Raw genomic sequence first — 27,965 nt, forward strand, 5'->3', positions numbered from 1 at the left:
ATGTGAAGAATCACCTTGAATGTCAGAGTGACAGCAGTTATTCTAGCACCAGAGCATGCATTTAATTCTATACTGGTAACCTGTAAAGGATTTTAAAACGTCTCCTATGAAGACTTTTAGGTACCGTAGTTGTCTCCATTTCACGGCAGTGGAAATATTACAGCTTGACATGTTTGGTATATATTTACTTAGCATGACATCATCATCTTTTATATTTAATATCTATTATTTTAATATGTTATATCAAAATAACAAACATGTTATATTTACTTGCTGTGTGCAGGGGTGTCCCTGAACAGGGGTGTCACAGAGTGGCCCTGAACCTCCTCTTCTCGGGTGCCCACAGGTGCTCTAGGCTCCTCCTCTTCTCAGTATGCCACCATTGGAAGCCACTTTCTGTGGGGGTGCACCTGCCTGCTCATTCCCTGGCTGGGCTGCCTGTGTCTATTGACAAACACAGTGTCGCTTGACCAAACACCATCCTTACTGAATTTTATTGACAGCAGAAGCAGTCAAAGGCTCACTACATTAAAGCGGAGTTCCACCCAAAAGTAGAACTTCCACCTATTTGTCACCTCCAGTGCCACATTTGGCACCTTTCAGGGGGGAAGGAGGAGTGGATACCTGTCTTTGACAGGTATCCTGTTCCCACTTCCAGGAGCCCCAGCTGTGGCCATTGACGTCGCTGCTTGGCTCCCTCCTCCTTCCCATACCGCCGGGCCAGTAGGAGAGAGGAACGGAGCCTTACGCATGCTCAGTAGGGTTCCCAGCGTGAAGCCCTAAGGCTACACCGCCGGGTTCTTTTACCCGCAATGCTGGCGGCAGCACCAGACAGCTGATAGAAAAATCAGCTGCGGTGCCGACATAGCTGGACTCTAGAACAATAATAGTGTCCTATTATTAAAAGCCAGCAGCTGCAGTATGTGTAGTTGCTGGCTTTTAATTTTTGCAGTGGTGGGCGGACCTCTGCTTTAAGGTAACAAATATCCTGCCTTTAGAACCACGTCAAGCCATTCTGCCTGTTTAGAAAAGTAGTCAATGGAATTTCCTATAATGTGTCTGACAACCACGTGAAATTAGCTCTCATAAGAGTAATATTACCTTTTTACCCAATTTCTTCTTACCTGTTGGCAACTACTAGTAAGCTTTATGCAACATTAAGGCTGCATTCACACCTAGGCGTACAAAATCGCGGCGTTTTGTCCCGCGAATTGCGGCGACAAATTGCGGCGTTCTGTACCGCGATTTGCGGCGACAAAACGCTGCGATTGTGAATGCAGCCTCACCCCCTCTATGGAGATGGTTCACATCTCCTATGCCGAACGCCGAAAGCCGCCTGAAAAAAAGGTCCGGGACTTTTTTTTCAGGCGGCAGACGTACGGCGTTCGGCGTGGAGATGTGAACCATCTCCATAGAGGGCAATGTGTTTTCATCCCTCCAGCGTCTCGGGGCTGCTGCGGCGTCACACTACAGGCAACAAAACGCCTAGGTGTGAATGGGGGCTAAAAGTGATTTTATATTGAGTCACTACTTAGGAAACCAATGGCATCATTTGGTATGAACCACAATTAGTTAGCTTCACATACCTCTCCAGCACTTCTCCACTAGTGCCTTATTCTGCTGCTGTGGAAAGTTTAGTGTTTGATTCTTTCTAGCTTGGTATTTTTTGTTAAACTAATAAATACATAATTTTTACATTACAGCTGAGATACTTGAGCTGGCTGGAAATGCAGCTAGAGATAACAAAAAAGGCAGAGTTTCGCCCAGACACATTCTGCTTGCCATAGCCAATGATGAAGAACTAAATCAGGTAAGGAAGCTTGTATGTTGAAGGAAATGTTTTATTTGCAAGATGATATATACTGTATATAAGGGATCTCCAAACTATGGCCCTCCAGCTGTTGTGGAACTACATGCCCCATGAGGCAATGTAAATCTCTGACATTCACAGACATGAGTAGGCATGATGGTAATTGTAGTTCCTGAACAACTGGAGAACCAGAGTTCGAAGACCCCTGCTGTACTGCTGTATATGCTCAATGTTTTATACTGTACAAAGTATAAATAATTATGCTATGCAAATTAATGTAAAAAAAATAGACATGCTGAAAATATACTAAACTAATTCAAAGCATAGGCAAACTGCACTGCCTACACCCTCCTTTTTTTCAATCCTTTACCTTGCCTTTTAAGTTAGGTTTCCTTCAAAAAAATATACTCCAGACTGCCCAGAATATAAATGTATTGGGTTGTGCTGTTTACCAGGTCCAGCACCACCATCTTTGCTTTTGACGTTATCAGGATCTGGCTGTCTCATCCTGGTTCAGGCAGTTGACCCCCTGATGACATGACACAATGTCCGCCCTTCTTCAGCCTCTGTATTGAAGCTGATGGCTCCTGGTATTTGGTATGTGCATATTCCAGGAAGTTTCAGTAGCAGAGGAGATGTCATTCTCACCTAGGCAGGAGTAGAGACATGCCTGCAGAAGCTGAAAAAAAAAAGAAGCAAATCCCCCCCTGGGGGAGAGGGGGATTGTAATAAATTACAACATATTTGCATGCAGCACACTTTATAGTGTGCATGCATTTTTTATGCAGATTAAAAACACACTGGACTGCATCTGGTGTGAACCAGTCCTTACTGCATATTCACCAATTTAACCAGTTGCCACCTGGCTACAGCGTGGGCCTCCAGTTCTAGGAGGATGTCTGTAGACGTTGTCCCTTGTGCGTACATCAGGCATACTCTGTGATAACTGTGTCCTTTGGACACAGCTGATCACAGATTGGGATAAAGGACCAATCACAGCGTCCCATTACCATGTGATCAGCTGTGCCCAATCACATCTGGTCACATGTAAACAGACTTGCCGGTTATCGGCTCTCCTTTCCTCACACGCCTGTCTGAGTGTGAGAATAGAAGAGCCAATAACTCTCAAGTCTGACAGGACACTGACCATCAGTGTCTTGATTATCAGTGGAGCACGAACTTGCCAACCAGTGCCCATCAGTGCAGCCTCGTTGGTGCCTCCTCATCAGTGCAGCCTCATCAGCGCGGATCAGTGAAGAAGAAAAATTACTTATTTGCTGAATTTTATAGCAAACTAAAAAAAAAAATGTTCCCGTTTATTTAGCAAAAAATAAAAAATAAACAGTAGTGATTAAATACAACCAAAAGAAAGCTCCATCTGTCTCAAAAACAATTATAAAAATGTCATATGGGTACAATGTTGCATGACTGCACAATTGTCATTTAAAGTGCGACTGCACTGAAGGCTGAAAATGTGCTTGGGCATGAAGGGGATGAAGTGCCCAGTATTAAAGTGGTTAAACATATGAAAAAGGTTGCCAATAAATGTGCAATGAATCCATCGTGACTGTCGGATAGGCCAGGGCAATGTTTTTTTTTATTATATATTTCCACACGTTCCATGTGGTATGTATATAACCATGCATCATAGATCATGGGTAATATTGAGTTAGATTAACATTGTCACTCTTTATTGTAATTATACTTTGGATCTGTTATCCAGTGTATGATTTCCAGTTGAACACTAGAGTGCGCTGTGGTAACACTTTTAACCTCACCCACCCTTTGCCTTTTTATTATTTAGCTAGCTGCTGTAGCTGAAGTTTTCCATGAATAAAGTTGTAATGTTACTATATAGACTTTGGCCCCCATTGTAAAGAAACCATTGCTGACAGTCTGGATGCAGATTGCTTCTGAATAAATTAAATCATACTTATACATGTCTTGTCATACAATACAGGCAACAATGTTTTTTCTTGTGCTGATGTCATGACACTAAAGCCATGTCAACAGTACAGTTATTAGGCATTTTTGCTGACTAGCTTTTAAGTGGGTTGGCAAAATACATTTACGCCAGAGACATAACGCAGATCTATCTGGTGAACATGGGTGAAATGTTTTCAGTGCAGGCAGGATAGGTCAACAAATACTTTTGGAATATGGATCCTTTGAGAAATGGGTGTAAAAATAGAGACACCCCCTCCCCATTAGTGTACTCACCACAGAGGCAGTCAACTGAGATATTTTCCCAGAAAAATAAACATAGCAATAGTACAGAAGAAGAACTTGAGAACACAATGCATGTAGAAGTAAGATGATTCTAATTTTATGAATACCATTATAAACAACCATATGAAATGGCCCATATAGAGAAGTTAGAGGTAAGCCCTTCATTTTAGGGGAACCACAGAAGAAACGGGGGATCTCTTGGATTAAGAGAGCTATATTCTGTAGCTACACAATAGGTTCTTTCCTAAAAGTAATACTTTTCTCAAAAGCATATTCCTGTTTTGATCCAGAAGGGAATTACCCCATATAAAGGAAAACTGAATTCAAGATTTATTATGTAATATTTATGATGCATTCCGTGTTTTTAGCACCCATTAACCCTTCCCCTGCTAAAGATGTTTTTGCTTTTTTTTTTGCACACATGTTTAAAAAAAAAAAAACGGTCTGAAGATTATAGTATACAAAACCCCCAAACATTATATATTTTCTGAAAGCAGACACCCTAGAGAATACAATTGTGGTAGTTACATTTTTAATGTCACAGGTTATTACCACAAAGGTCTAGGGAATGCAACATTTCAGTAAAAAACACCAAAGTGACTTTTAGGGCAAACAAACACAATAAACTACCCACATTTTTGGTAAAATATAAAATATGAGGTTGCACCGAGTAAATTGATACCCAACATGTCCAACCCTAAATTTGTGTGCACCCGTGAAATGGCGACACATTTCAGTACCCTATATTTTCTATAGGTGACATTTTAAAATTCCCCTATAGGAATCAGTTTTGTGTTATGGAGGAGGTCCCATGTTAGACTTATTTCTCTCACTCTGGCATGCACGGCGATATGTACCATGGGTATTATAGTCCACGTTTTGTTGGCGCCCCCCCTTACGTTCGTATGTGCAAATATGTGGGGGTGGGGGAGGGTTAAAAAATGTTTTGAGGTGGGGGGATTTACATGCTTGGGTGTAACTTTTTACAACCCAATTACTTTTCTACTTAACTTTATTTTTTATTACATATGGGACAAAACGTCTAAAAGACCCTGCATGTCTTCCCTATACTGGCTAAGCTAGCCGGGGATACAGAGAGCTTGACCCAGATGTAATGTCAGAGATGTCGCTTTCCGGGGTCACAACAAGAAGGGGAGGAGAGCAGGCGTGTGTCCACTTTTCTCCTTCCACTCCAGCTGCCGGAAAACCGCTATCTCGCACCCGCTGCCTGCAGATGGGCAAGTGGAGCCCGGAAAGCATGGCAGGGGGCGCCGGTACAGGGGGTGTGTGCGAGCAATCGGGCAACAACGCTGTTACCCGAATACTTTCACCTAACAGGTAGGAGTCTGCCTGTCAGTTTCACACACAATTCTGGTGGCTGCAGCCACCGGATTGTGTGTGAAAACCCCCGCTGTCAAGTCCGTATGACGAAAAAGGGGTAGAGAAAGGAAGCGCCACCCAAGTGCAGCATCAAAGAGGTTCTTTCAATGACACATTGCAAAAAACACACTTACAAGAAGGTAAGGAAAGAAGGCTCATCTGTAACATCCTGTAGTCCTCATCCCGGATGCATGGGCTGCTTTAGAAGTGAAGAAAGCAGATTGTGTGGAGTCTTCAGGCCTGTCCTGTGGCCTTCAGGATGTAGTCTGTTCCAGCCTCACAGGTCACGTGACAGATCACGTGATTACTTACCAGGAACACTTCCGGGAGGAGGGTCAAACAGGGAGAACAAAGGCTGATTGGGCTACGCGCTCGGAGTGACTCCACACAATCTGCTTTCTTCACTTCTAAAGCAGCCCATGGATCCGGGATGAGGACTACAGGATGTTACAGATGAGCCTTCTTTCCTTACCTTCTTGTAAGTGTGTTTTTTGCAATGTGTCATTGAAAGAACCTCTTTGATGCTGCACTTGGGTGGTGCTTCCTTTCTCTACCCCTTTTTTGTTTACCACAGAGTCAGCTCTCTGAGGACAGCAGCCGCCATTGAACAGCCACATCACCTGCATTTTTAACCATTGAACTGCCTGTTACTACTATTTCCAATGGACTAATCACCATACTCCTACCCATATATGTACTTTGTATCTGCGCTGACAGTTACCTCTCCTATTGTAAGTCCGTATGACGTACAGACCTGACAGCGAAAGGGTTAAAACTAATTTGCCACATAATTGTATGTCACATAATTTCTATGTAACGAATGAGGTTTAGGCTTCATTTACACTTCATTCAATGTTTTATAGCTAGAAGTTCGAAGCTCCAAAACGCTGGAGGATAAAAAAAAACAATTGTTCATATATGGTTCATATCTCTACTCCAAGTTACCTGAAGCTCAAAAAAAGTTCTGAAACTTTTCTTGTAGCTCGAATCGGGCAGGTTTGAGCGTTTTTGCCACGTTTTTATTCCCATAAAAATTTATGTATATATGTATTCATATACGCAAAATCTGCACGTCTTTGTGCGCATTTGCGTGTTTTGACGTACGTTTTTTGCACGATTTTCTGCTCAAAATAATTTTTTTTAAAAATTAAACAGTTATAATAAGTGAATAAATAAATGCAAAATAAGTACACAAATAACTAAAAATTATCATAAATAAGATAAGATAAACTAATAACTAACCTAAAAAAATAAATAAATAAATAAATATATATATATATATATATATATATATATATATATATACATATATATATATATATATATATATATATATATATATTTATATATATATATATATATATATTATTAATAATAATACCCAAACAAAAATTTAATACATTACTATTAATAATAATAATATTTTTTTATTTTATTATTATTTTGTGTTAGGGTGTTTAGTTATCATTTTATTATTATTTATTACTTTTTTTAAGGGTTCGGCATTAAGGTTAAGGGCTCATTAATTATTTATGACTTCATATTCATTTATTGAATTAATTTATTATTTATTTTTTATGATGATTTTTATTTATTTGTGTATTTATTTTACATAAAATAGATAAATAATAAATAACCCTAACCCCTAATCCTAACCTTAAAGTTTTACTAAACCAACAACAGTAAAATCAGTCTGTATATGCAGCATAGCATTCTTGTTATACTCACTGTGGAACTTAGGGGGATAATCCTCTGCATTGTGTAAAAAGGCTGTTTTATCCCGTATGCATAGTTCCTCCCCCTCCTGCACCATCTATCTGGGGTAGGCCAGCTAACACAGGCAGATTAGCCAACCTGCACATGCTCAGTTGTGTTTTTTATGTTTAACAGTTACTTGTTCTCAGAGATAGCCAGGTCACATGATATTGACATCACACTATATAGGCTGCAGTGGAAATCTAATTTCTTCCTGAACTCTCAGTACTGGAGAAACTGTGCAGTTTATCATGTAACCGTGGTATACAGATCATCCAAAAAGGTATATAGTGGCAATAATTTAATGTAAAAAGAAGATTTATAAGTTTGAACTATTTTAATATTACTGGGTTTAGTAACACTTTAAAGGGGTTGCAAAGGATTTTTTGTTTTCATAATAAGCATCCTTTACCTGCAGACATTCCTCTTTTCACTTCCTCATTGTTCGTTTTTGCTCAGAAGTTGCTCTATTTCTTCTCTGTTCTGTTCACTTCCTGCTTGTCTGATTTTACTGACCACCGTGATGGGAGGCTTTACTGCGGTGGTCAGTAACGTGCTCACCCCCTCCTGGGAACTACATCTGTGTGGCAGGACGCTCTCTACGTGTTAGAGACTTCAAGGAGGTGTGAATTACTGGGCGTGCTGCAATTCATACTGGGAAATGTAGTTCTTACATGAACGAGCGATGCAAACCAGGGAGTGAATGAGAGAACAGAAACTAGAATGCCGGAGGTGATATAGATGAAGGAATTTAATCGGTATTTACTCGTTTTTTAACAGAATCATTACACTATTCTGTCTGTCTACCTTGCAGACATTAATTTTAGGCAACATTTTTTTTCCCTTTAGTGACCCTTTAACTCTAACCCCTTACCCTAATGAAACAAATAATCATTATAAATGAATAATAATAAAACAAGAAATAAAAGCAAATGGAAAAGCTAAAAAAGCTGAAATACCTAGCAACAAATGATGCAGATGATCATTTTCTCTATTGGCTAATAAAAAAACACCAAAGCTCTTGTACAAATTATTAGTAAGACCTCATCTGGAATATGCAGTTCAGTTTTTGAGCACCAGTTCACAAAAAGGATATCGGGGAACTGGAGAAACCGCAGAGAAGGGCAACCAAACTGATAAGAGGCGTGGAGGCGCTCAGCTATGAGGTTAGATTAGAGGAACTGAATTTATTCTCTTAAAAAGAGCCGATCAAGGGGGGGGGGGGATATGATTAACACGTATGAACAGTGGCGGTGCGTCCATAGAGGGCGCAGGAGTGCCACCCCCTCTTGCTCCTGCACCACCACTGAATACAATACACAGATTCATGCATTGCATGAATCTATGTATTGTCGCTGCCGCCAACTATTCAGATGGCCGGCCCCCTGGTGAGCGCCGGCTATCTGAATAACGGAAGCTGGTTGGCTTTGGAAGTGTGTATCAATTGGTGGCACAGTGGTGACAATTGATTGGCACAGTAGTGACAATTGATGGCACAGTGGCAACAATTGATGGAACAGTGGTAACAATTGATGGCACAGTGGCTGTGTTTAATGGCATGGCAAAGTGGCTGCGTTTGATGGCACAGTGGCTGTGTTTGGCATGGCACAGTGGTGACAATTGATGGGCGCAGTGGCGACATTTGATGGCACAGTGGTGACAATTGATGGCACAGTGGTGACAATTGATGGCACAGTGGCTGCGTTTGATGGCATGGCACAGTGGTGACAATTAATGGGCACAGTGGCAACAATTGATGGCACAGTGGCTGCGTTTGATGGCGTGGCACAGTGGTGACAATTGATGGGCACAGTGGCGATAAATGGATGGCACAGTGACTGCGTTTGATGGCATGGCACAGTGGCTGCATTTGATGGCATGGCACAGTGGCGACAATTGATGTCATGACACAGTGGCTGCATTTGATGGCACAGTGGCTGCATTTGATGGGCACAGTGGCTGCGTTTGATGGGCACAGTGGCTGCAATTGGTGGGCTTAGTAGCTGCGTTTGATAGGCACAGTGAGGCTGCAATTGTTTGCGCCCCCCAAAAATTTTGAGCACCAGCCGCCACTGCGTATAAATACATAAATGGTCCATATAGTGAACTTGGTGTTGAGTTATTCCACATCTCAGAGCACAACGGGCACTCTTTACATCTAGAGGAAAATTGATTTAAACTCCAAATACGGAAAGGCTTCTTCACAGTAAGAGCTGTGAAAATGGGGAATAGTTCTGGTCAGCCCAGTGGAGTGTTTAAAAAAAGAGCTGGATGCATTTCTAAATGCACAAAATATAATTGGAAAAATAATATTCACAAGTAATAATGTAAGGATACTGCCTTATGAATACTAATTAGTACTATTGGATCTCAGCTGCAGAGGCTTCTCAGGTCTAACCACCAGTTCACCAGTTCACTTTCTATATAGCCAGAAAGTTTTGGGGTTAATTCATCACAGCCTCAATCTGTACCAACATAAAGTAGCTTATTGCTGCATAGTATGAAATCATATAAGGAAAGTATTTTAAAGTCACTTGTATAAAAAAGGAAAGCTTACTGTGTACCTTGCTTGACAGTATTATGTTACACCTGACTTATGAAGGAGTAATTATTATCTGGCGTTTATATTGTTACTTCACAATATTTCTGCTTAGTACTGAAACAAGCATAGTCCATAAGAGTATTAAATCAGATAAGCATTAGCAGAGGTATATGTAATAACATTTCCTCAAACTTGCAAGTAATTGGTTTCACATCCCAATGCAGCAGGTAATTATATGAACATGATACTTGCGGTTCCGCTGGGTCTTGTAGTACACTGCTGCAGAATGTGCATAGGAGAGTCCTAGGTTAATAGATGTTGAAGAGTCTGTGCAGGGCTGAGGAAGAGTGCAGTGGGCTGAAGGCTCACTGCTTGATTAGACCAGGAGACAGAGATCTGTGGTCAGGGAGCTGACAGGTGAGAAGGTCTGCAATGGCTCCTGGGCTTCAGGGTGTGGGATGATTGTTCACAGGTGACGGCAGGCATCCAAGAGAATAACCGAACACCCTGCCGTCATCTGTGGGGGATTTAAATAGCCCCGATTTCGCGGGGAAAACGGGAAGGACGCTGAGTCGCACTTCCGCGTTCCAGCTTGGAACGCAGACGTCCGCGCACCGGAAGTGACGCGGACGTCTTTGCAGAACGGAGCGCAGCTGCTGGGAGAAGGCACAGCTGCGCTCGTTCTGCGAACAGTAACATCAGAGATGTTACATACTCCCCTCCTCAAGGGGGCACCACCAGTGCTCCCAGAGATAGAGGGCCGATTAGGATATCTTTGGTGAAATTGTCTGATTAGACGAGGGGCATGTATGTCAGAAGAATTTTCCCAAGAGTCATCAAGTTGATCGTAACCTTTCCAACGTATTAGGTATTGAAGAGTGGAACCACGTTTTCTAGAATCGAGTATTCTCTCAACTTCGTATTCAGTCTCGCCATGCACCTTAATAGGTGAAGGGGGACATGGCTTCCTATTAGGAAATGGATTAGAAACAAAAGGTTTAATGAGAGATACATGAAATGAAGAATGTATTTTCCAATCTGGGGGTAGAAGTAATTTGACAGCATTAGGATTAATCAAATGTGATATTTGAAAGGGTCCAGTGAATTGGGTGCCTAGTTTTTTTGATGGTATTTTTAGGTGAAGATTTCGGGTGGAAAGCCAAACTAAATCCCCGACCTTATAATTAGGAGGTACTGATCTGTGAACATCATAGTATAGTTTTTGTCTTTGTTGAGCAGTCTTTAGGTTGGAACGTAGAATATCCAGTGTATTTTTTAAAGAAGAAAGGTAGTTATCAACTGCTGGAACACTATTTGGGAGATAAGTGGTTGGTAGACTGTTGGGGTGGAACCCATAATTGGCAAAAAATGGTGTGAATCGAGACGAAGAACTGATAGAATTGTTATAAGAGAATTCAGCAAGGGGTAGTAGTTGAAACCAATCATCTTGTAGGTGTGTACAGTAACATCGTAGGTATTGTTCCAGGATTTGGTTGACACGTTCTGTCTGCCCATTTGTCTGAGGGTGGTAGGCAGTGGACATGCGGTGGTCAATTTGTAGAGCATTACATAGGGCCTTCCAAAATCTAGAGACAAATTGACTACCGCGATCCGAAATGATTTGTGAGGGTACTCCATGTAATTTGAGAACATTGGTAATGAATGCCTTTGCTGTCTCAAGGGAAGTTGGTAACTTCTTTAAAGGAATGAAGTGTGCCATCTTGGTTAAGAGATCTACTGTGACCATAATGGTGTTGGCACCGTTGGACCTAGGGAGATCAACTATAAAGTCCATCGACACAACTTCCCAAGGTCTATTAGGTACTGGGATAGAGGCGAGAAGACCGAAAGGGGGTTTCCTAGAATGCTTGTTACGAGCACAAATTTCGCATGAGCTAACATATTCATGGATCGTTTTAGCCAGATTGGGCCACCAATAATCTCTTTTAATGAGGTGAGTAGTTTTGTTGATCCCAGGGTGGCCGGCTAAGGGTGAGTCATGAAGATGCCTAAGAAGTGAGAGTTGTAGATTGGGGGGAACGTAGATCTTGTCGTTGAAAGTATAAACACCATCTGGTAATCTAGTAAGGTCTTTTGGTAAACAAGAGGGATCTCTGGAGAGTGTTTGAGAAATTAACTGTCTAAAGGAGGTGGAAACGCCAATGACTCGGTTTGATGGAATGATAGATAGTGGAGGAATCTCAGTAATTTGGTCCTCATTCATACGAGACAAGGAGTCAGCCTTGATGTTTTGTGTTCCAGGCCTGTAGGAAATATAAAAATCAAACCTGTCAAAAAATAAACTCCATCTGACCTGACGGGCAGAGAGTGTCTTACATGCCTTTAGATGTTGTAAGTTACGGTGGTCTGTCAGGATGGTTATTGGATGAGTGCTACCCTCCAACAAGTGTCTCCAATTTTCTAATGCATCTTTAATTGCAAGGAGTTCCTTTTCACCGATGGGGTAGTTCCTTTCTGCTGGTGATAGGGTCCTGGAGTAAAAAGCTACAGGATGTAAAGGCTCAGATTGAGTTGCACGTTGAGAAAGTATAGCACCCAAGGCATAATGAGAGGCATCTACTTCTACAGTGAAGTTGTATTGAGGGTTAGGCAGTTGTAAGATGGGGGCCGAAGTGTAACAGAGCTTAAGAGTGTCAAATGAATTCTGGGCCTCCTTTGACCAGGAGAAGGGTGTCTTTGAGCTAGTAAGAGCACTCAATGGTTTGACAATTGCTGAGAAATTCTTGATAAATTTGCGGTAGTAGTTTGAGAAACCGAGGAACCGTTGAAGAGCCTTCCTTGAGTGAGGTATTGGCCAGGAGATAATACACTCTACTTTAGATCGGTCCATTTGGATACCTTGGGGTGTAATTTGGTACCCTAGGAAAGAAATACTTGACTGGCTGAAAACACATTTCTCTAGTTTGGCATATAAGGAATGCGTTCTGAGCCTGGCCAAAACCCAACGAACGTGTTTAGTGTGTTCCTCAAGTGTATCAGAATAGATCAAAATGTCATCCAAATAAATTACTACGCAGATGTCAAGCAGATCCCTAAAAATGTCATTTATGAACCACTGGAAAGTAGCAGGTGCGTTACAAAGACCGAATGGCATCACAGTGTATTCATATAGACCGTAGCGAGTCTTAAAAGCGGTCTTCCACTCATCACCTGGACGAATCCTGATCAAATTGTATGCACCCCTAAGGTCTAGTTTTGTAAAAACTTTAGAGGTTTGAAGGCGTTCAATGAGTTCAGGAATGAGTGGTAAGGGGTAGCGGTTCTTCACAGTGATACTGTTGAGGGCACGGTAATCAATGATAGGCCGTAGTGAACCATCCTTATTTTTGACAAAGAACATGGCGGCACTTGCGGGAGAAGTGGATGGTCTAATAAAGCCCTTTTTCAAGTTTTCATCGAGGTAACTCTTAAGGTGCACAAGCTCTGGTTGTGATAGAGGATAGATACGTGCAGTTGGGATTGGACAGGTAGGTAAGAGATCTATAGGGCAGTCGTATATTCGATGGGGGGGAAGAATTTCTGCCTTTGTTTTACTGAAAACATCTGAGAAATCTAGTAGATAACTAGGGAGATCTTTACAGTAAACTTCTGTGGAGAGAATCGTAAAAATTGGGTAGCAAGTCTCGTGGCAGAATGTGGAGTTTAAATTGAGTGAGTGGTTAGACCATAAAAAAGTTGGCTGGTGGAGTAGTAGCCAAGGTAACCCGAGAACTATTGGGAATAACGGAGATGGAATGACATCAAAGACAAGGGTCTCTGTATGGTTATTCCCGCAAGTGACCAGTAGGGGTGAGGTCTGAGAGGAAATTGGGCCATAGTTGGAACTAGAACCATCAATAAAAGTGACAGAGAGAGGATTTTGCTTAACCACACATGGAATTTTATTTGAATTCACAATTGCTAAATCAATGAAATTGCCACAGGCACCGGTGTCGACCATCGCTTCAATGGTAATTCTGGTTTGATCCCACTGTAAGGTAAGAGTGACATAAATAAATCGATTAGTGGTAGTTTCAGGTGGATTGGTTTTACAAATGTTAGAAATGTTACCTTCGGAGTTCCTCTTAAGGAGTGGACAAGTGGAGACAATGTGGTCTGGAGCGGAACAGTAGAGGCAGAGGTTATTAGCTCTGCGCCGTTGTTTCTCAGCCAATGATAAAGGACCTTTGACAGTTCCTAGTTCCATGGGAACATCCTTTGGAGGTGACTTAGATCTCCTGAATTGTGGAGGTAAGTAAGTGTTGAATCGTTCAGCCTTCCTTTCACGGAGACGCCGGTCAATGGTGAGAGATAAATGCATCAGATCTTCTAGGGATGGAGGAAGCTCTACGCGAGCTAACTCATCCTTCATTGATTCAGATAAACCTAATCTAAATTGATTACGGAGTGAAATGTCTGTCCACTGTGTCTCTCTGCTCCAACACTTGAATTCCGAAATATAGTCCTCCACATGTCTTTTCCCTTGTTTAAGGCTCCTAATGGTGTTCTCAGCTGTAAGCTGTTTGTTAGGGTCCTCGTAGAGGAGTGACATCTCATCCAAAAATGTATTAAATGCCCCCAGTAAATCACCATGTTCATCCACATATGCATCAGCCCAGACCCTAGGCTCTCCTTTCAAATATGATATGAGGGTGAGGATACGAACCCTGTCTGAATGATAGGTGCGGGGGCGCAGTTCAAACATGAGGCGGCAAGCACTAATGAATTGGCGGAAAAATTTTCGGTCCCCTGAAAAGGGTTCAGGGGCGCAAACTTTGGGTTCAGGTCTCTCCCTGGGTAATGCAAAATTTTGGTTGCGTAAAGCGTCATTTTCTAGACGTAAATCATTGACGGTGGCAGTGAGGTTATCCACTCTTTGTGAAAGTCCAACTAGGTGGTTAGCAAGCTCTGCTGGATCCATTATCCTTTTAAAAGGGGGTTCGGTTATTATGTAAGGATACTGCCTTATGAATACTAATTAGTACTATTGGATCTCAGCTGCAGAGGCTTCTCAGGTCTAACCACCAGTTCACTCTCTATATAGCCAGAAAGTTTTGGGGTTAATTCATCACAGCCTCAATCTGTACTAACATAAAGTAGCTTATTGCTGCATAGTATGAAATCATATAAGGAAAGTATTTTAAAGTCACTTGTATAAAAAAGGAAAGCTTACTGTGTACCTTGCTTGACAGTATTATGTTACACCTGACTTATGAAGGAGTAATTATTATCTGGCGTTTATATTGTTACTTCACAATATTTCTGCTTAGTACTGAAACAAGCATAGTCCATAAGAGTATTAAATCAGATAAGCATTAGCAGAGGTATATGTAATAACATTTCCTCAAACTTGCAAGTAATTGGTTTCACATCCCAATGCAGCAGGTAATTATATGAACATGATACTTGCGGTTCCGCTGGGTCTTGTAGTACACTGCTGCAGAATGTGCATAGGAGAGTCCTAGGTTAATGGATGTTGAAGAGTCTGTGCAGGGCTGAGGAAGAGTGCAGTGGGCTGAAGGCTCACTGCTTGATTAGACCAGGAGACAGAGATCTGTGGTCAGGGAGCTGACAGGTGAGAAGGTCTGCAATGGCTCCTGGGCTTCAGGGTGTGGGATGATTGTTCACAGGTGACGGCAGGCATCCAAGAGAATAACCGAACACCCTGCCGTCATCTGTGGGGGATTTAAATAGCCCCGATTTCGCGGGGAAAACGGGAAGGACGCTGAGTCGCACTTCCGCGTTCCAGCTTGGAACGCAGACGTCCGCGCACCGGAAGTGACGCGGACGTCTTTGCAGAACGGAGCGCAGCTGCTGGGAGAAGGCACAGCTGCGCTCGTTCTGCGAACAGTAACATCAGAGATGTTACAAATAACACCAGGGGTAGTTTATCCAGGGAATAGTCGGGGCTGGCTTCTTAACAACCAGCTATTAATTGGTTGTTAAGGACGGTGGCTGTTAAGGAGCTAGTACCCAACTGTGCCCTTAATAACCAGCGATAATGCCTCTATGGTCAGCATGTTCCAGATCAGGGGGGAGGAGGTGGGGTAACAATTAGCAGAACAGCAGGGAGCATTGGCTCCCGGAATCTGAGGGGAGGAGGCGGAGGAAGGCTGGATTTTAGGGAAGGAAGGCCAGATCAAGCACCAAGGGAACAGAAGGCGGCCAGTATTTACATCTGCGTTGATGGTTAAGGAGGAGGAGTACATTTTTGGTGTATTTTTGTTGCGGTTTCCATTGACTTCAATGAAAGTTGCATTTTTGGTGCACTTTTTAAAAGTGCAGCAAAGATTCTGCATGCAGGAATTTCCAAACTGCAGCACAGCACAACGATGTGAAAGGTCTCATAATCTTTAACCGATTCTGGACCAGCCGCCACAGTTTTACTGTGGCAGGTTGGCTCCCCTGGGTAAAACAATGTTACCTTACTTCGCTTTGCCACTAGGGGGTGTGCGCACTGCCAGAGGCACGTGCGCACCCGTGGCTCACCATCGGAGCCGATGCGAGTCGCCAGCGGACACGATGACCACGGGCACCCGTGATCGCTGATGACAGAGGGAGAACCTTGATCTCTGTGTGTAAACACAGAGATCACGGTTCTCTCAGGGGAGAGGAGACTGATCATGTGTTCATACAATGTATGAACACCGATCTCGCTCGCCCCTCCCACAGTTAGAACACACCTAGGGCTTAATTAATGGAGATATTCTCGCTCTGAAATAGGAATACACAAACACGATAAGTGCACAAGAATATAAAAGGGGGAATCCCCTAATGGGGAGTCATTTTGGTATAATCTATGTGGGGGGGGGGACAAAGGGGAGAAAGGCGAGGGGAGAAGCATTGCTCTCTCTGTTTCCCTTTGCCCTCCCTTTTTTTTTTTCTTGTATCTGTTTTGTTTTTATTTATAAATGTTATGTATTTTGTCCCCGGTAGATGTTTGGTATACATGTATGTGATGTAAAGAAATATATAGAAAATAAAGAATTATGGGAAAAAAAAAGAACACACCTAGGAAACACAGTTAACCCCTTGGTCGCCCCCTAGTGTTAAACCCTTCCCTGCCAGTGACATTTATACAGTAATCCAGGGGTGCCCAACCTTTTGAAGACCTAGGGCCACTTAAGCGACTTAGTAACTAGTCGCGAGCCACAATGAGCAGAGTGGGCAGATGACAGGTCTACGTCCACTCTGCATATGCAGAGCGCATACAGACACAGCCCACTCTTCGCTATGGGCCCTCTGATCCAATCAAATGGATGGGGACAGATTCTGTTTTTTTTTTTTTTAGCAGATCGAATTGGAGGTAGGCGGGTGTAAACAGACACAGGTCTGTCTACATCAATTGGGTCAGACAGATCATGTTAAAGGGGCCTATGGCTACTTTAAACACTGATGGTCTGCGGTCTACCCACACCGTGGGTGCAGCACAGTGCCCCTGTGGCTTTCCTGTGGGTTAGCTGCACTTTGCAATAGAATTCTATTATATCCTGCAGGTGTGGTGCAGTTTCTGAAAGTGCACCAAACTCACAGGTTTAACCAGACGTCTATGGCTCAGTGCAGGTAAGCCGCAGGTACACTGCACTACACCTTCAGATCAGTTTAAAAGCAGCCCAGTAACCACTGCAGAACAGATATGTCCATATATACACTGTGATTTTAGTAATAAAATTGCTGTCCCAGGCAGAGTGCATTTGGTATCACTCCGTCTATGATAGGAGCTGGGGCTATACAGAAAGCATTGTCTTATGTGGCTCTGCTCCCCAGCTACTTGCTTTCTCTACCACTGGCTTCATTCACAACACTGATGCTCTGGCATGGCAGGTAGGCAACCTGCAATCTGGGCTTGCCAACCGGCCATCCCAGAGCAGGAGGTCGCGGGCGACTGGTTGGGTACCCCTGCAGTAATCAGTGCATTTTTATAGCACTTATCGCTGTGAAATTGTCACTGGTCCCAAAAATGGGTTTCGATCTGTCTGCCACAATATCGCAGTCCTGATTAAAATTGCTGATCACCGCCATTACTAATAAAAAAAAATAATAATAATAAAAATGCCATAAATCTATCCCCTATTTTGTAGACGCTATGGGCCAGATCCACAAACGAGATACGATGGCGTATCTACTGATACGCCGTCGTATCTCTGTTTCTAACTATGCGACTGATTCATAGAATCAGTTACGCATAGCTAGCCCTAAGATCCGACAGGTGTAATTGAATTACACTGTCGGATCTTAAGAAAGCAATTCTAGGCCGGCCGCTAGATGGCGAGGCCATTGCGGCTGGCGTAGAATATGCAAATGAAGACTTACGGCGATCCCCGAACGTCCCGTCGATCTAAATCTACGTTGTTTCCGTCGAGTTACGCTGCGTAAAACTAGGGCTGAGCCCTAGTTGTCTTAAGCCATGGTAAGTATGGCCGTCGTTCCCGCGTCGAAATTTAAACAGCAACGTCGTTTGCGTAAGACGTCCGTGAATGGCGCTGGACGCCATTTACGTTAACGTCTAAGCAAACGACGTCGGTGCGACGTCAGTTAGCGCAATGCACGTCGGGTAATTTACCCAACGGAGTATGCGCAGTACGTCCGGCGCGGGAGCGCGCCTAATTTAAATGGGACTCGCCCCATTCGATTGGGCCCGCCTTGCGCCGGATGGATTTAAGTTACACCGCTGCAAATTTCCAGGTAAGTGCTTTGTGGATCGGGCACTTAGGCAGAAAATTTGCGGTGGTGTAACTTAAATCGGAAAAGTTAAGTTGCGCCCGCTGGTTTTGAATCTGGCCCAATAACTTTTGTGTAAACCAATCAATATACACTTATTGCAATTTTCTTTTCTTTTTTTATGTAGAAGTATACATATCGGCCTAAACTGGGACTTTTTAAATCAGGATGTTTATTATAGCAAAAAGTAAAAAATATTGTGTTTTTTTTCAAAATTGTTGCTCTTCTATTTTGTATATAACGCAAAAAATAAAAACCGCAGAGGCGATCAAATACCACCAAAAGAAAGCTCTATTTGTGGGAAAAAAAGAATGTCAATTTTGTTTGGGTACAACGTCGCACGACCACGCAATTGCCAGTTAAAGCGACGCAGTGCCGTTTTGCAAAAAATGGCCTGATCATTCAGCAGCCAAATCATCCGGGCTGAAGTGGTTAAAAGCAAATCATTTTTGATACACTTTTGTCCTGCTCGCTGGATTTGTGCATTCCAGAGTGTCAAAAGCGGATCAGTGGGAAAGGGCCATTTTTTGTTTTGTTTTTTTGCCTTCCTTTGGATCAACTGTGTGTATAGAATTGTGTATATGAAGGTTTTCTTCTATTTGTGTGTGTTTTTTTTTTTGTCTTGTGTCTCCTTTCAACCTAACTAGCGTTATAACTATGATAGCTCTGTTGCATTTTTTACATTTGTAAATAATAATATTAATACTAAAAAGATAATAACATTTTTTTTTTAAACCTTGAACACATGTTCTCTTTTTAATCTGTATAACAGCTTGGCTAATTTAGTAAAGTAATAGATACTGTTCCCTGTGCAAAGTGAATGTTCAATGGGGTAATATGAAACTGCAATTACTTCAATCAGCCGGTCATGTGCTGGTAAAAATCCTTTTTTTTTTTTTCATATCTGTCACACACAATTGATTATTTAAAAATTTTACACAAGCTCACGTTATTTACTATCATTCCCTTTGCAAAGTAAATACACATTTTGTAAAATGACACCTGTTTTTAAAGAAAAACATTCACTTTGTAAAACTTTTATTAAAAAAAAATCTACCTATACATATTTATAATAATCTTTGATCGCATCTTACCTAAATCTGAAAATTATAGATTTTTTTTTTTTTTATTATGCTGTGTTGTTAGCTATTAAAAGGTGTCACCATTGCCAGTGGTGGTGTGTTACCAAATATTCATCCTGAGCTGTTGGCAAAGAAGCGTGGAACCAAAGGAAAGTTGGAGGCTATTATTACACCACCAGCTGCAAAGAAAGCCAAAACCACATCACCAAAAATATCAACTTCGAAAAAGCCAGGTGCCAAAAAGGGAGTCCGAAAATCCAAGGTATGTGCACCCACAACTGGTCCACCATAATATATTATGATAAATAATAAATTATTGCCCAAATTAGTGCTAATCCTATATAAGTTGACACATGAATTCTGACTAGTGCCTCAACTGAGACTGTAGCAGTTCTGTTCTGCATAGCACACTGAACTTTATGAAAATGGATTTATACAAGTCCCTTAGTATTTGGTCCATCTTTTTAAGTAAAAACTGACACAAATAGAATTGCATTGGAAATGATAGCCCTGAATATAATAGTTGGAAGGTTTTATGTAAAATAACTTTAAGTGATAAGATACATGTATGTGTCTGTATGGTAATTTCATAATATTGTGTTTGTACTATGTAAAGTGTATGTAAACCCCAAAAAATATATATACAGTTGTATTCAAAATTATTCAACCCCCACTGAAATTGATTGTTTTGGCCAGTTTGACATTGATTTTCATCATTCAGTCATCCTGCTTACAATTAAATCAAAGAGGCACGTGTAGGTCAGACAAATATAACATAACATTTATAATGAAATAACCACAAATGTCTTTTCTGTGCTCACATCATTATCAGTTTTATTTAACCCCCAAGTGACATTCAATCTTAGTACTTAGTACAACATCCTTTTACAGTTATAACAGCTTTTAAACGTGAAACATAGCTTGACACAAGTGTCTTGCAGCGATCTACAGTTATCTTCGCCCATTCGTCATGGGCAAAAGCCTCCAGTTCAATCACATTCTTAGGCTTGCGCACTGCAACTGCTTTCTTTAAGTCCCACCAGAGGTTCTCAATCTGATTTAAGTCTGGTGACTGCGATGGCCACTCCAAAATTTTCCAGCCTTTAATCTGCAACCATGCTCTAGTGGACTTGGAGGTATGCTTGGGATCATTGTCCTGTTGAAAGGTCCAACGTCTCCCAAGCCTCAGGTTTGTGACGGACTGCATCACATTGTCATCCAATATCTCCTGGTACTGAAGAGAATTCATGGTACCTTGCACACGCTGAAGCTTCCCTGTACCTGCAGAAGCAAAACAGCCCCAAAGCATGATTGACCCCCCGCCATGCTTCACAGTAGGCAAGGTGTTCTTTTCATCATAGGCCTTGTTCTTCCTCCTCCAAACATAGCGTTGATCAATGGGCCCAAACAGTTCTAATTTTGTTTCATCAGTCCACAGAACACAATCCCAAAACTTCTGTGGTTTGTCCACATGATTTTTGCATACTGCAGTCGACTCTTATTCTTTGGAGACAGCAAGGGGGTGTGCCTGGGAGTTCTGGCATTTAGGCCTCCATTATGCAGTGTGCGCCGTATTGTCTGAGCAGAAACTTCAGTACCCACATCTGACAAATCTTTTCTCAGTTCCTCAGCAGTCACACAGGGACTTTTCTCCACTCTACGCTTCAGGTAGCGCACAGCAGTCAAAGTCAGCATCTTCTTTCTGCCACGACCAGGTAGCGTCTCAACAGTGCCCTTTGCCTTTAATTTGCGAATGATGCTTCCTATGGTGTCTCTTGGTATGTTTAACATCTTTGCAATCTTCTTATAGCCATTGCCCTTCCTGTGAAGAGTAATCACCTCTTCTCTTGTCTTCCCGGACCATTCTCTTGACTTCACCATGTTTGTAACCACACCAGTAAATGTCTAGAAGAAGCTGAGTATCACAGTCATTTTAAAGCTGCCTAATTGGTGCTTATTAGGCTCCCTGACATCCACAGGTGCTTTCAATACCTGATTGAAAACACTTCAATGAACCTCTGTTTTTCATCAGAGTGGTAGTCTTTAAGGGGTTGAATAATTGTGTAAATGAAGAATTCACAAAATAAACATTTACTACTGTATTACAAAACAAATTGATGTCATTTTAGTTGCATATGGTTCTTTAAGAAGTCCTTGTAGGATTTCATTCTGAATACAATTACAAATGTACACTAAATTTCCTAAAACCCTTTACAGCATTGGGGGGTTGAATAATTTTGAACAAAACTGTATTTTGTTTTTATGTGTTTGGTATTATGCTCCACTGCACAACTGTTTTCTTAAACAAATCATTTTATTTAACTCTGTTGCAAACTTTGTAGTCTGGAGATCCTACTAAAAACAGGACTTCCTGTTGTAAACAGAAGGACTAATGTCGCGTACACACGATCATTTTTCAGCATGAAAAAAACATAGTTTTTAAAAAATTTCATTTAAAATGACCGTGTGTGGGCTTCACATCATTTTTCAGGATCTGAAATACGTCATTTTTTTTTTTGAACATGCTGCATTTTTTAACATAGTTTTAAACAATGTCGTTTTTCAGATTGTAAAAAATGATCGTGTGTGGGCTAAAAAGACGTTAAAAACCCGCACATGCTCAGAAGCAAGTTATGAGACGGGAGCGCTCGTTTTGGTAAAACTACCATTCATAAAGGAGTAAGCACATTCATCACGCTGTAACAGACAGAAAAGCGCAAATCGTCTTTTACTAACACGGAATCAGCTAAAGCTGCCCAAAGGCGAATGGAACTTTCCCTTTAGAGTGCCGTTGTACGTGTTGTACGTCACCGCGCTTTGCTAGAGCATTTTTTTAAAACGATGGCGTGTGGGCAACGTCGTTTTAATGATGAAGTTGGAAAAACAACGTTTTTTCTACATACTGAAACACGTATTTTTTTTTCATGCCGAAAAATGATCGTGTGTACGCGACATCAGGCGCTGCCTTGAAATTAGATGCATTTGTTAGCCTGCCTTGTGTGCTTCTTCAATTGAACATTGGACTGCCTATCAGGTCTACCCATTTTTCCTGCACATAACCATCCATACTGAAAACTAGAGTTTTTGTTATATACACTCTGAGTTGAGGTCTATCATAGACCTTTTTTATTTGCACAGTATTGTGCCTGCTTAAAAATGGTTGAAATCAAAGTTTTAATAGATCAGCATAAATGTGAATTGTTATTCTGGGGGTATTTATCGTTTATTTTATGAAGTACATTTTTGATTTGAGTATTTTGTTGACATCTATTGAAGTCTGCATGACTCTATATTATATTTCACGCCTTCAATTTCATCAAAGGTGTGCGGTTCCATAAAAAAAAACTGTGTGCAATAATTACCACACTATTTAAAATCATGCCACATGCAAAAATTCCCCTCCAGTTAGGTAAAATGAACTGGGAATAATATTACGCATGGTCATAATACTAAAGTTATTTTAAAGGAACACTAAAGGTTAATTTTTTATTAGATCAATTGATTGCTGTAAGCTAGAGCATTTAAATATCACTTACCTCGTTTTTCCTTTTGACCTCCAAAATACAGTAATCCAGGTTTGAAAATGCCATTTCCTGTCACTCCTCTTCTTACTTTCCACCAGTATCTGAGCCGTTTTGCATGGTGGAAAGCAGAATGTGCTCACCCCCTCCCTATGACTACAGCCCTGCGTGAAGATTCTCTCTTAACCCTCACAGGCATGGAGGCTAAGCCTAAGGCCGGGTACACACGGACAAACATGTATGGTGAAAGCGGTCCGTCGGACCGTTTCCACCATACATGTCTGCCAGAGGGCTTCTGTACGATGGTTGTACACACCATCGTACAGAAGTCCGCGCGTAAACAATACGCGGGGCGTGTCCGCGGTGTCGCCGCGTCGATGACGCGGTGTCGCCGCGACAATGACGCGGCGACGTGGGCGGCCCGCCTTTAAAATGCTTCCACGCATGCGTCGAAGTCATTCGACGCATGCGAGGGACGGCGGGCGCCTGGACATGTACGGTAGGTCTGTACTGACGACCGTACATGTCCGAGCGGGCTGAATTCCAGCGGACTGTTTTAAAACAAGTCCAGGAATATTTGTCTGCTGGGAAAAGGCCCGGCGGGCAAATGTTTGCTGGAATTCGGCCCGCTCGCGCCCACACACGACCAAACATGTCTGCTGAAACTGGCCTGCGGGCCAGTTTCAGCAGACATGTTTGCTCGTGAGTATGGGGCCTAATGGGAACTGTAGTTCCCATTAGGCCGTGATGTAGCAAGAATGAATGCGCACCGCAAACCAGGAAGTCAGTGAGAATAATGATTCAGGAGTGCTGGAGGTGAATAAAACAGCTCGATTTCAACAGGTATCAAACTAGTTATAATGCAAAACATTACTTTTTACTTTATCAGCTACTGTCAGACTTTAATTTAAGAGGAAAATATTTTTGTCTTTACAACCCCTTTAAGAGAAGCATGTAAAATGGTGTTTTTTGCACTCTTAGTTTTAATTAAGAAATTTGAATGCATGTTCACAATTAGCACATAGGTTAGATGGTAATAGATGTAAAATGTTTGTTTAGTTCAAATAAAAAAAATTGTACTTAAAAAGGGCAATCCTAAAAGAATAGGTTTCTCCCCTTAACTTCAACAAGATGGCACACTGGTCGTGTCTGTCAATATGGCAATGTTTCCATTCCCTATGCATATGTGATGTCACCTTTTATAGCTCTTCCGCATTCTAATGCTTGCACACGAGAATTCTGTATCTGACCACCCCTGCACATTTAAAATTGGGAGTGCAGGATAAAGGACTCCCGTGCTCCCAGAAGACCACCAGCAATATGGTGATTTCTTCCCGTACAACTCTGCCAGAAGCCCACTACTATTGTATCTGCTCTATACATACTCCCCCCCACCCCCCTCCCTGCTCGACCTAGCCTTCAACCTTTTTTCCGCTGCCCTCGCCAAACTTCTGCTGCTCTCACCACTTTTCCTCTTACCCACCCCTGCGCTCACCAGTCTTCCCCCTACCCACTCAAGTATCCCATTCCCTAACACTATTCCACTGCCCTCACCACTCACATACCCCTGCCCTCACTATTTCTTTCTTGTCCCCACCTATACACCCCTGCCCTCACCAATTTTTTTTCCTTCACCCTGTTTTCACCCCCCTGCCCACCCAGCACTGTCCTCGCCACATTTTTCCCCTCCACACTATTTCAACCCCCCAAAACACAACTCTGCACCCCTTCCCCCTCAGACCTATTGTCACTTCTGCACCATTGCTGTGTGTGGCCCCACCCACAAAGCTGTGCCTTTAAGGTCTGTAATTGCTCATTGATAATTACTACATGCTCCATCAAGGAGGACTGTGCAGAGTGCAGTGTGGGATCCATCCTTTCTCTACATGCTGTATTTCAGCCGCAGTCTCTCCAGCACCATAACCAAAATCTGTACCTCAGTAAGGACGTGAGGGTGGGAGAATTAATTGCAAGTGCTTGTGCATTGCACATGTGATGCACTGATCATGGTTGCAATGCTCTGCAGGCTTCATTGGAAATAAAAAATAGTAAATACACATTGATCATGAGATCAATGTTGCTTCAATTACAATTTTTTTTTCACAAATGGTGACTCTGACTCTTTTTACATATATATGTTACACACATTTTTCCTCTTTCACAGATAGAGGAGCATCACCAAGGTACATAATTTGTTTTGAAAAAAGGGAGGCTAGTTAGCTGTTATGCTCATTTTTCTTTTAAATACATATAGCTAAATTCAGAGAGAGTTAGGCCGGCGTATCAGTAGATACGCCAACCTAACTCAGAATCTGCGCCGTCCTAAGTTTAAGTGTATTCTCAAACTGAGATACACTTAAACCTAGCTAAGATACGACAGCCTGCGCCGTCGTATCTTAGGGTGCAATATTTAGGCTGGCCGCTAGGTGGCGCTTCCGTTGAGTTCGACGTAGAATATGTAAATGACTAGATACGCCTATTCACGAACATACGTGCGCCCATCGCAGTAAAGATACGCCGTTTACGTAAGACGTTTTCCATCAAATAGCTGGACTAGTCATTGTTAAGTATGGCCGTGGTTCCCGCGTCGAAATTTGAAAATTTTACGTTGTTTGCGTAAGTCGTCCGTGAATAGGGCTGGGCGTAATTTACGTTCACGTCGAAACCAATACGTCCTTGCTGCGTACTTTGGCGCAATGCACACTGGGATATGTACACGGATGGCGCATGTGCCGTTCGTAAAAAACTTCAATCACGTCAGGTCACCCCCCATTAACATAAAACATGCCCCCTCAGCCTAATTTGAATTAGGGCGCTTACGCCGGCCCCATTTACGATACGCCACCGTAAGTTAGGAGGCAAGTACTTTGTGAATACAGTACTTGCCTCTCTGACTTAAGGCGGCGTAGCGTAAATACGATACGCTACGCCGCCTTAAAGTTGCGGCAATCTACCTGAATCCAGCTAATAGTAGCCACTGACCTGATGGCATAGGTGTACCAGATGTCCCAAGACCCAATACAAACATGCTTGTTCTAGGTTTGTAGGTTCAAAATAACTCATCTATATTGAAAGTATGAGAATGACAGCCCTGGAACTTGCTCATTTGGATCTAATTCTGCATCATTGTCTCCCATATTTTCATAATATGCTGTTTTTATGATGGAACAGCAAATTAGTTGATTTTAGCACCCTTATGTGGGCTGAATGTTAGTTTGCATGGATCATTTTATCCATCTCTAATCTTAATGTATTACAACCAAACTTTAACTTCATAGACATGTATAGGCTACTGTACAGAAATATACTTATAAATATGTCACATATATCTGTTTTTACATACAAGGCACCAGTTAGCAATACGTTTCAAACTTTGATTCAAACTGTCATTTTCCTTTGTAAGTTGAGTATAAATGGTTACTGTAAGGCTACACATACAGTTCTTATTTTATGCACATTGATAAATGTGGACCTATGTTATTTTATAAACCTATTTCTGTTAATGTGGAAATGTTCAAAGTTATTTAAATGCTAATACTCTGAAGGTAAGCATTTTACTTCCTTGCACTTATTTAAGGTATAATATCTCTTGTATTAAAAAATGTCTCATAAAAACAAAGCTTTCTGTGTCTAAGCTACCCGACTGAGGTCACATTAAATGGGCACTTCCTGCATCCCGGACTTGGCTTATTATAAATGTCAGAAGGTTGCATGTCTCTCCATTAAAATAAATAGTGACATTGAAATGATACACTATTTAAAGGCAATTTAGCTAATATGTGTTTTGAGTATATGCTTGTAATAGGAAATACAATATTGCACAAGAACCTGGTGGGAAGATTATGTAAAAGGTCAAATCAAAAGAGCGAACTGTGAGCGAAACCAAGTGCTTAGTCAGGAGGAGGTTATAATTACTGACATTATTAGCTGTGAACATACAAGTAAAAAGAGGAAGCAAATCAAAAATTAACAAGATCTTTGCATGGAGCTGTACTACTCAAACTGACCATTCAATGACAACACAAATAAACTGCACAATGAGACACAGGGGGTTGATTTATTAAAGTCAAAAAGGTTGTTCATTTCACTTTAGAAAGAATATCTAGTTGCATGCAAAGAAAAAAAAATTGTATTTTTACTTGTACATGATTGGATGATGGAATTTAGCAGAGCTTCACCTCATTCACTAAACTCTAGGGAAAATTTCCTTGCAAAGTAGAACCCTAGTAGATCATTTTGTTAGAGCTTATTATTTAAGGATCTTTAAGGCTGGCCATACATTATAAATTTTTCTTGTACAATTTTCCATTATGTTTACCAAAACCATATAAAATTGGGTCAATCAGGAAATTGAACAAGACAATTGTATAATGTATGGCCAGCTTAGGACTGGCCATAGATGGATGTATACATTATCTCCTCTGTCAAGATGGGCAAGGATATATAGTATCTGCCCATCCTTGATTTTATCACTTGAATGTCAGGATCTACTATGATCTGATTGTGGTAGCAGTCCACATATAACACGTGACAGTGCAGCACTTATTATACATAAACACATATACTGTACTATACGTACATTAATAAAAGTAGTGCCAAAAAAATATATAGAAGCAATTTTTTTTGTTTAATATGTTTTTATTGAAAGAGAAAGAAAGGTACATTCAAATACCACCACAAAGTAAAATACAAGAGAAATAAAGCATACAAAAAGTATACTGATAAATGCAATCAACATAATATTACAAAGAACCATAGCGGCTCATATCTATATAAAATCAGTTTTTATCAGGAAAATAAAAATAAAATAAAAATAAAAATAAATAATTAAAATTAAATTCAGAGTAAGAGAAGGAAAAAAGGAGAGAGATAAAGGAGAGAGGTATCAGGGGGAGTGGGAGTGGGAGGGGGGGGGGGTGAAGCCG

The 27,965-nt window shown here is 41.5% G+C and overlaps 1 protein-coding gene across 3 annotated transcripts in view; it reads left to right on the top strand.

The window, feature by feature from the left end:
• LOC120932405 (core histone macro-H2A.1) overlaps window positions 1-27,965 on the top strand; it is a 210,639-nt gene that overhangs the window by 48,256 nt on the left and 134,418 nt on the right. For 2 of the 3 annotated variants that reach the window (XM_040344749.1, XM_040344750.1), the window contains exons 3-4: window positions 1,704-1,810; window positions 19,584-19,781. In XM_040344749.1, the coding sequence (XP_040200683.1) occupies window positions 1,704-1,810; window positions 19,584-19,781 (305 nt within the window). The remainder of the gene's footprint in view (window positions 1-1,703; window positions 1,811-19,583; window positions 19,782-27,965) is intronic. The other variant, XM_040344751.1, reaches the window with a different exon arrangement.

The sequence above is a fragment of the Rana temporaria genome, chromosome 3, assembly GCF_905171775.1.
Source record: "Rana temporaria chromosome 3, aRanTem1.1, whole genome shotgun sequence".
Classification (NCBI taxonomy): domain Eukaryota; kingdom Metazoa; phylum Chordata; class Amphibia; order Anura; family Ranidae; genus Rana; species Rana temporaria.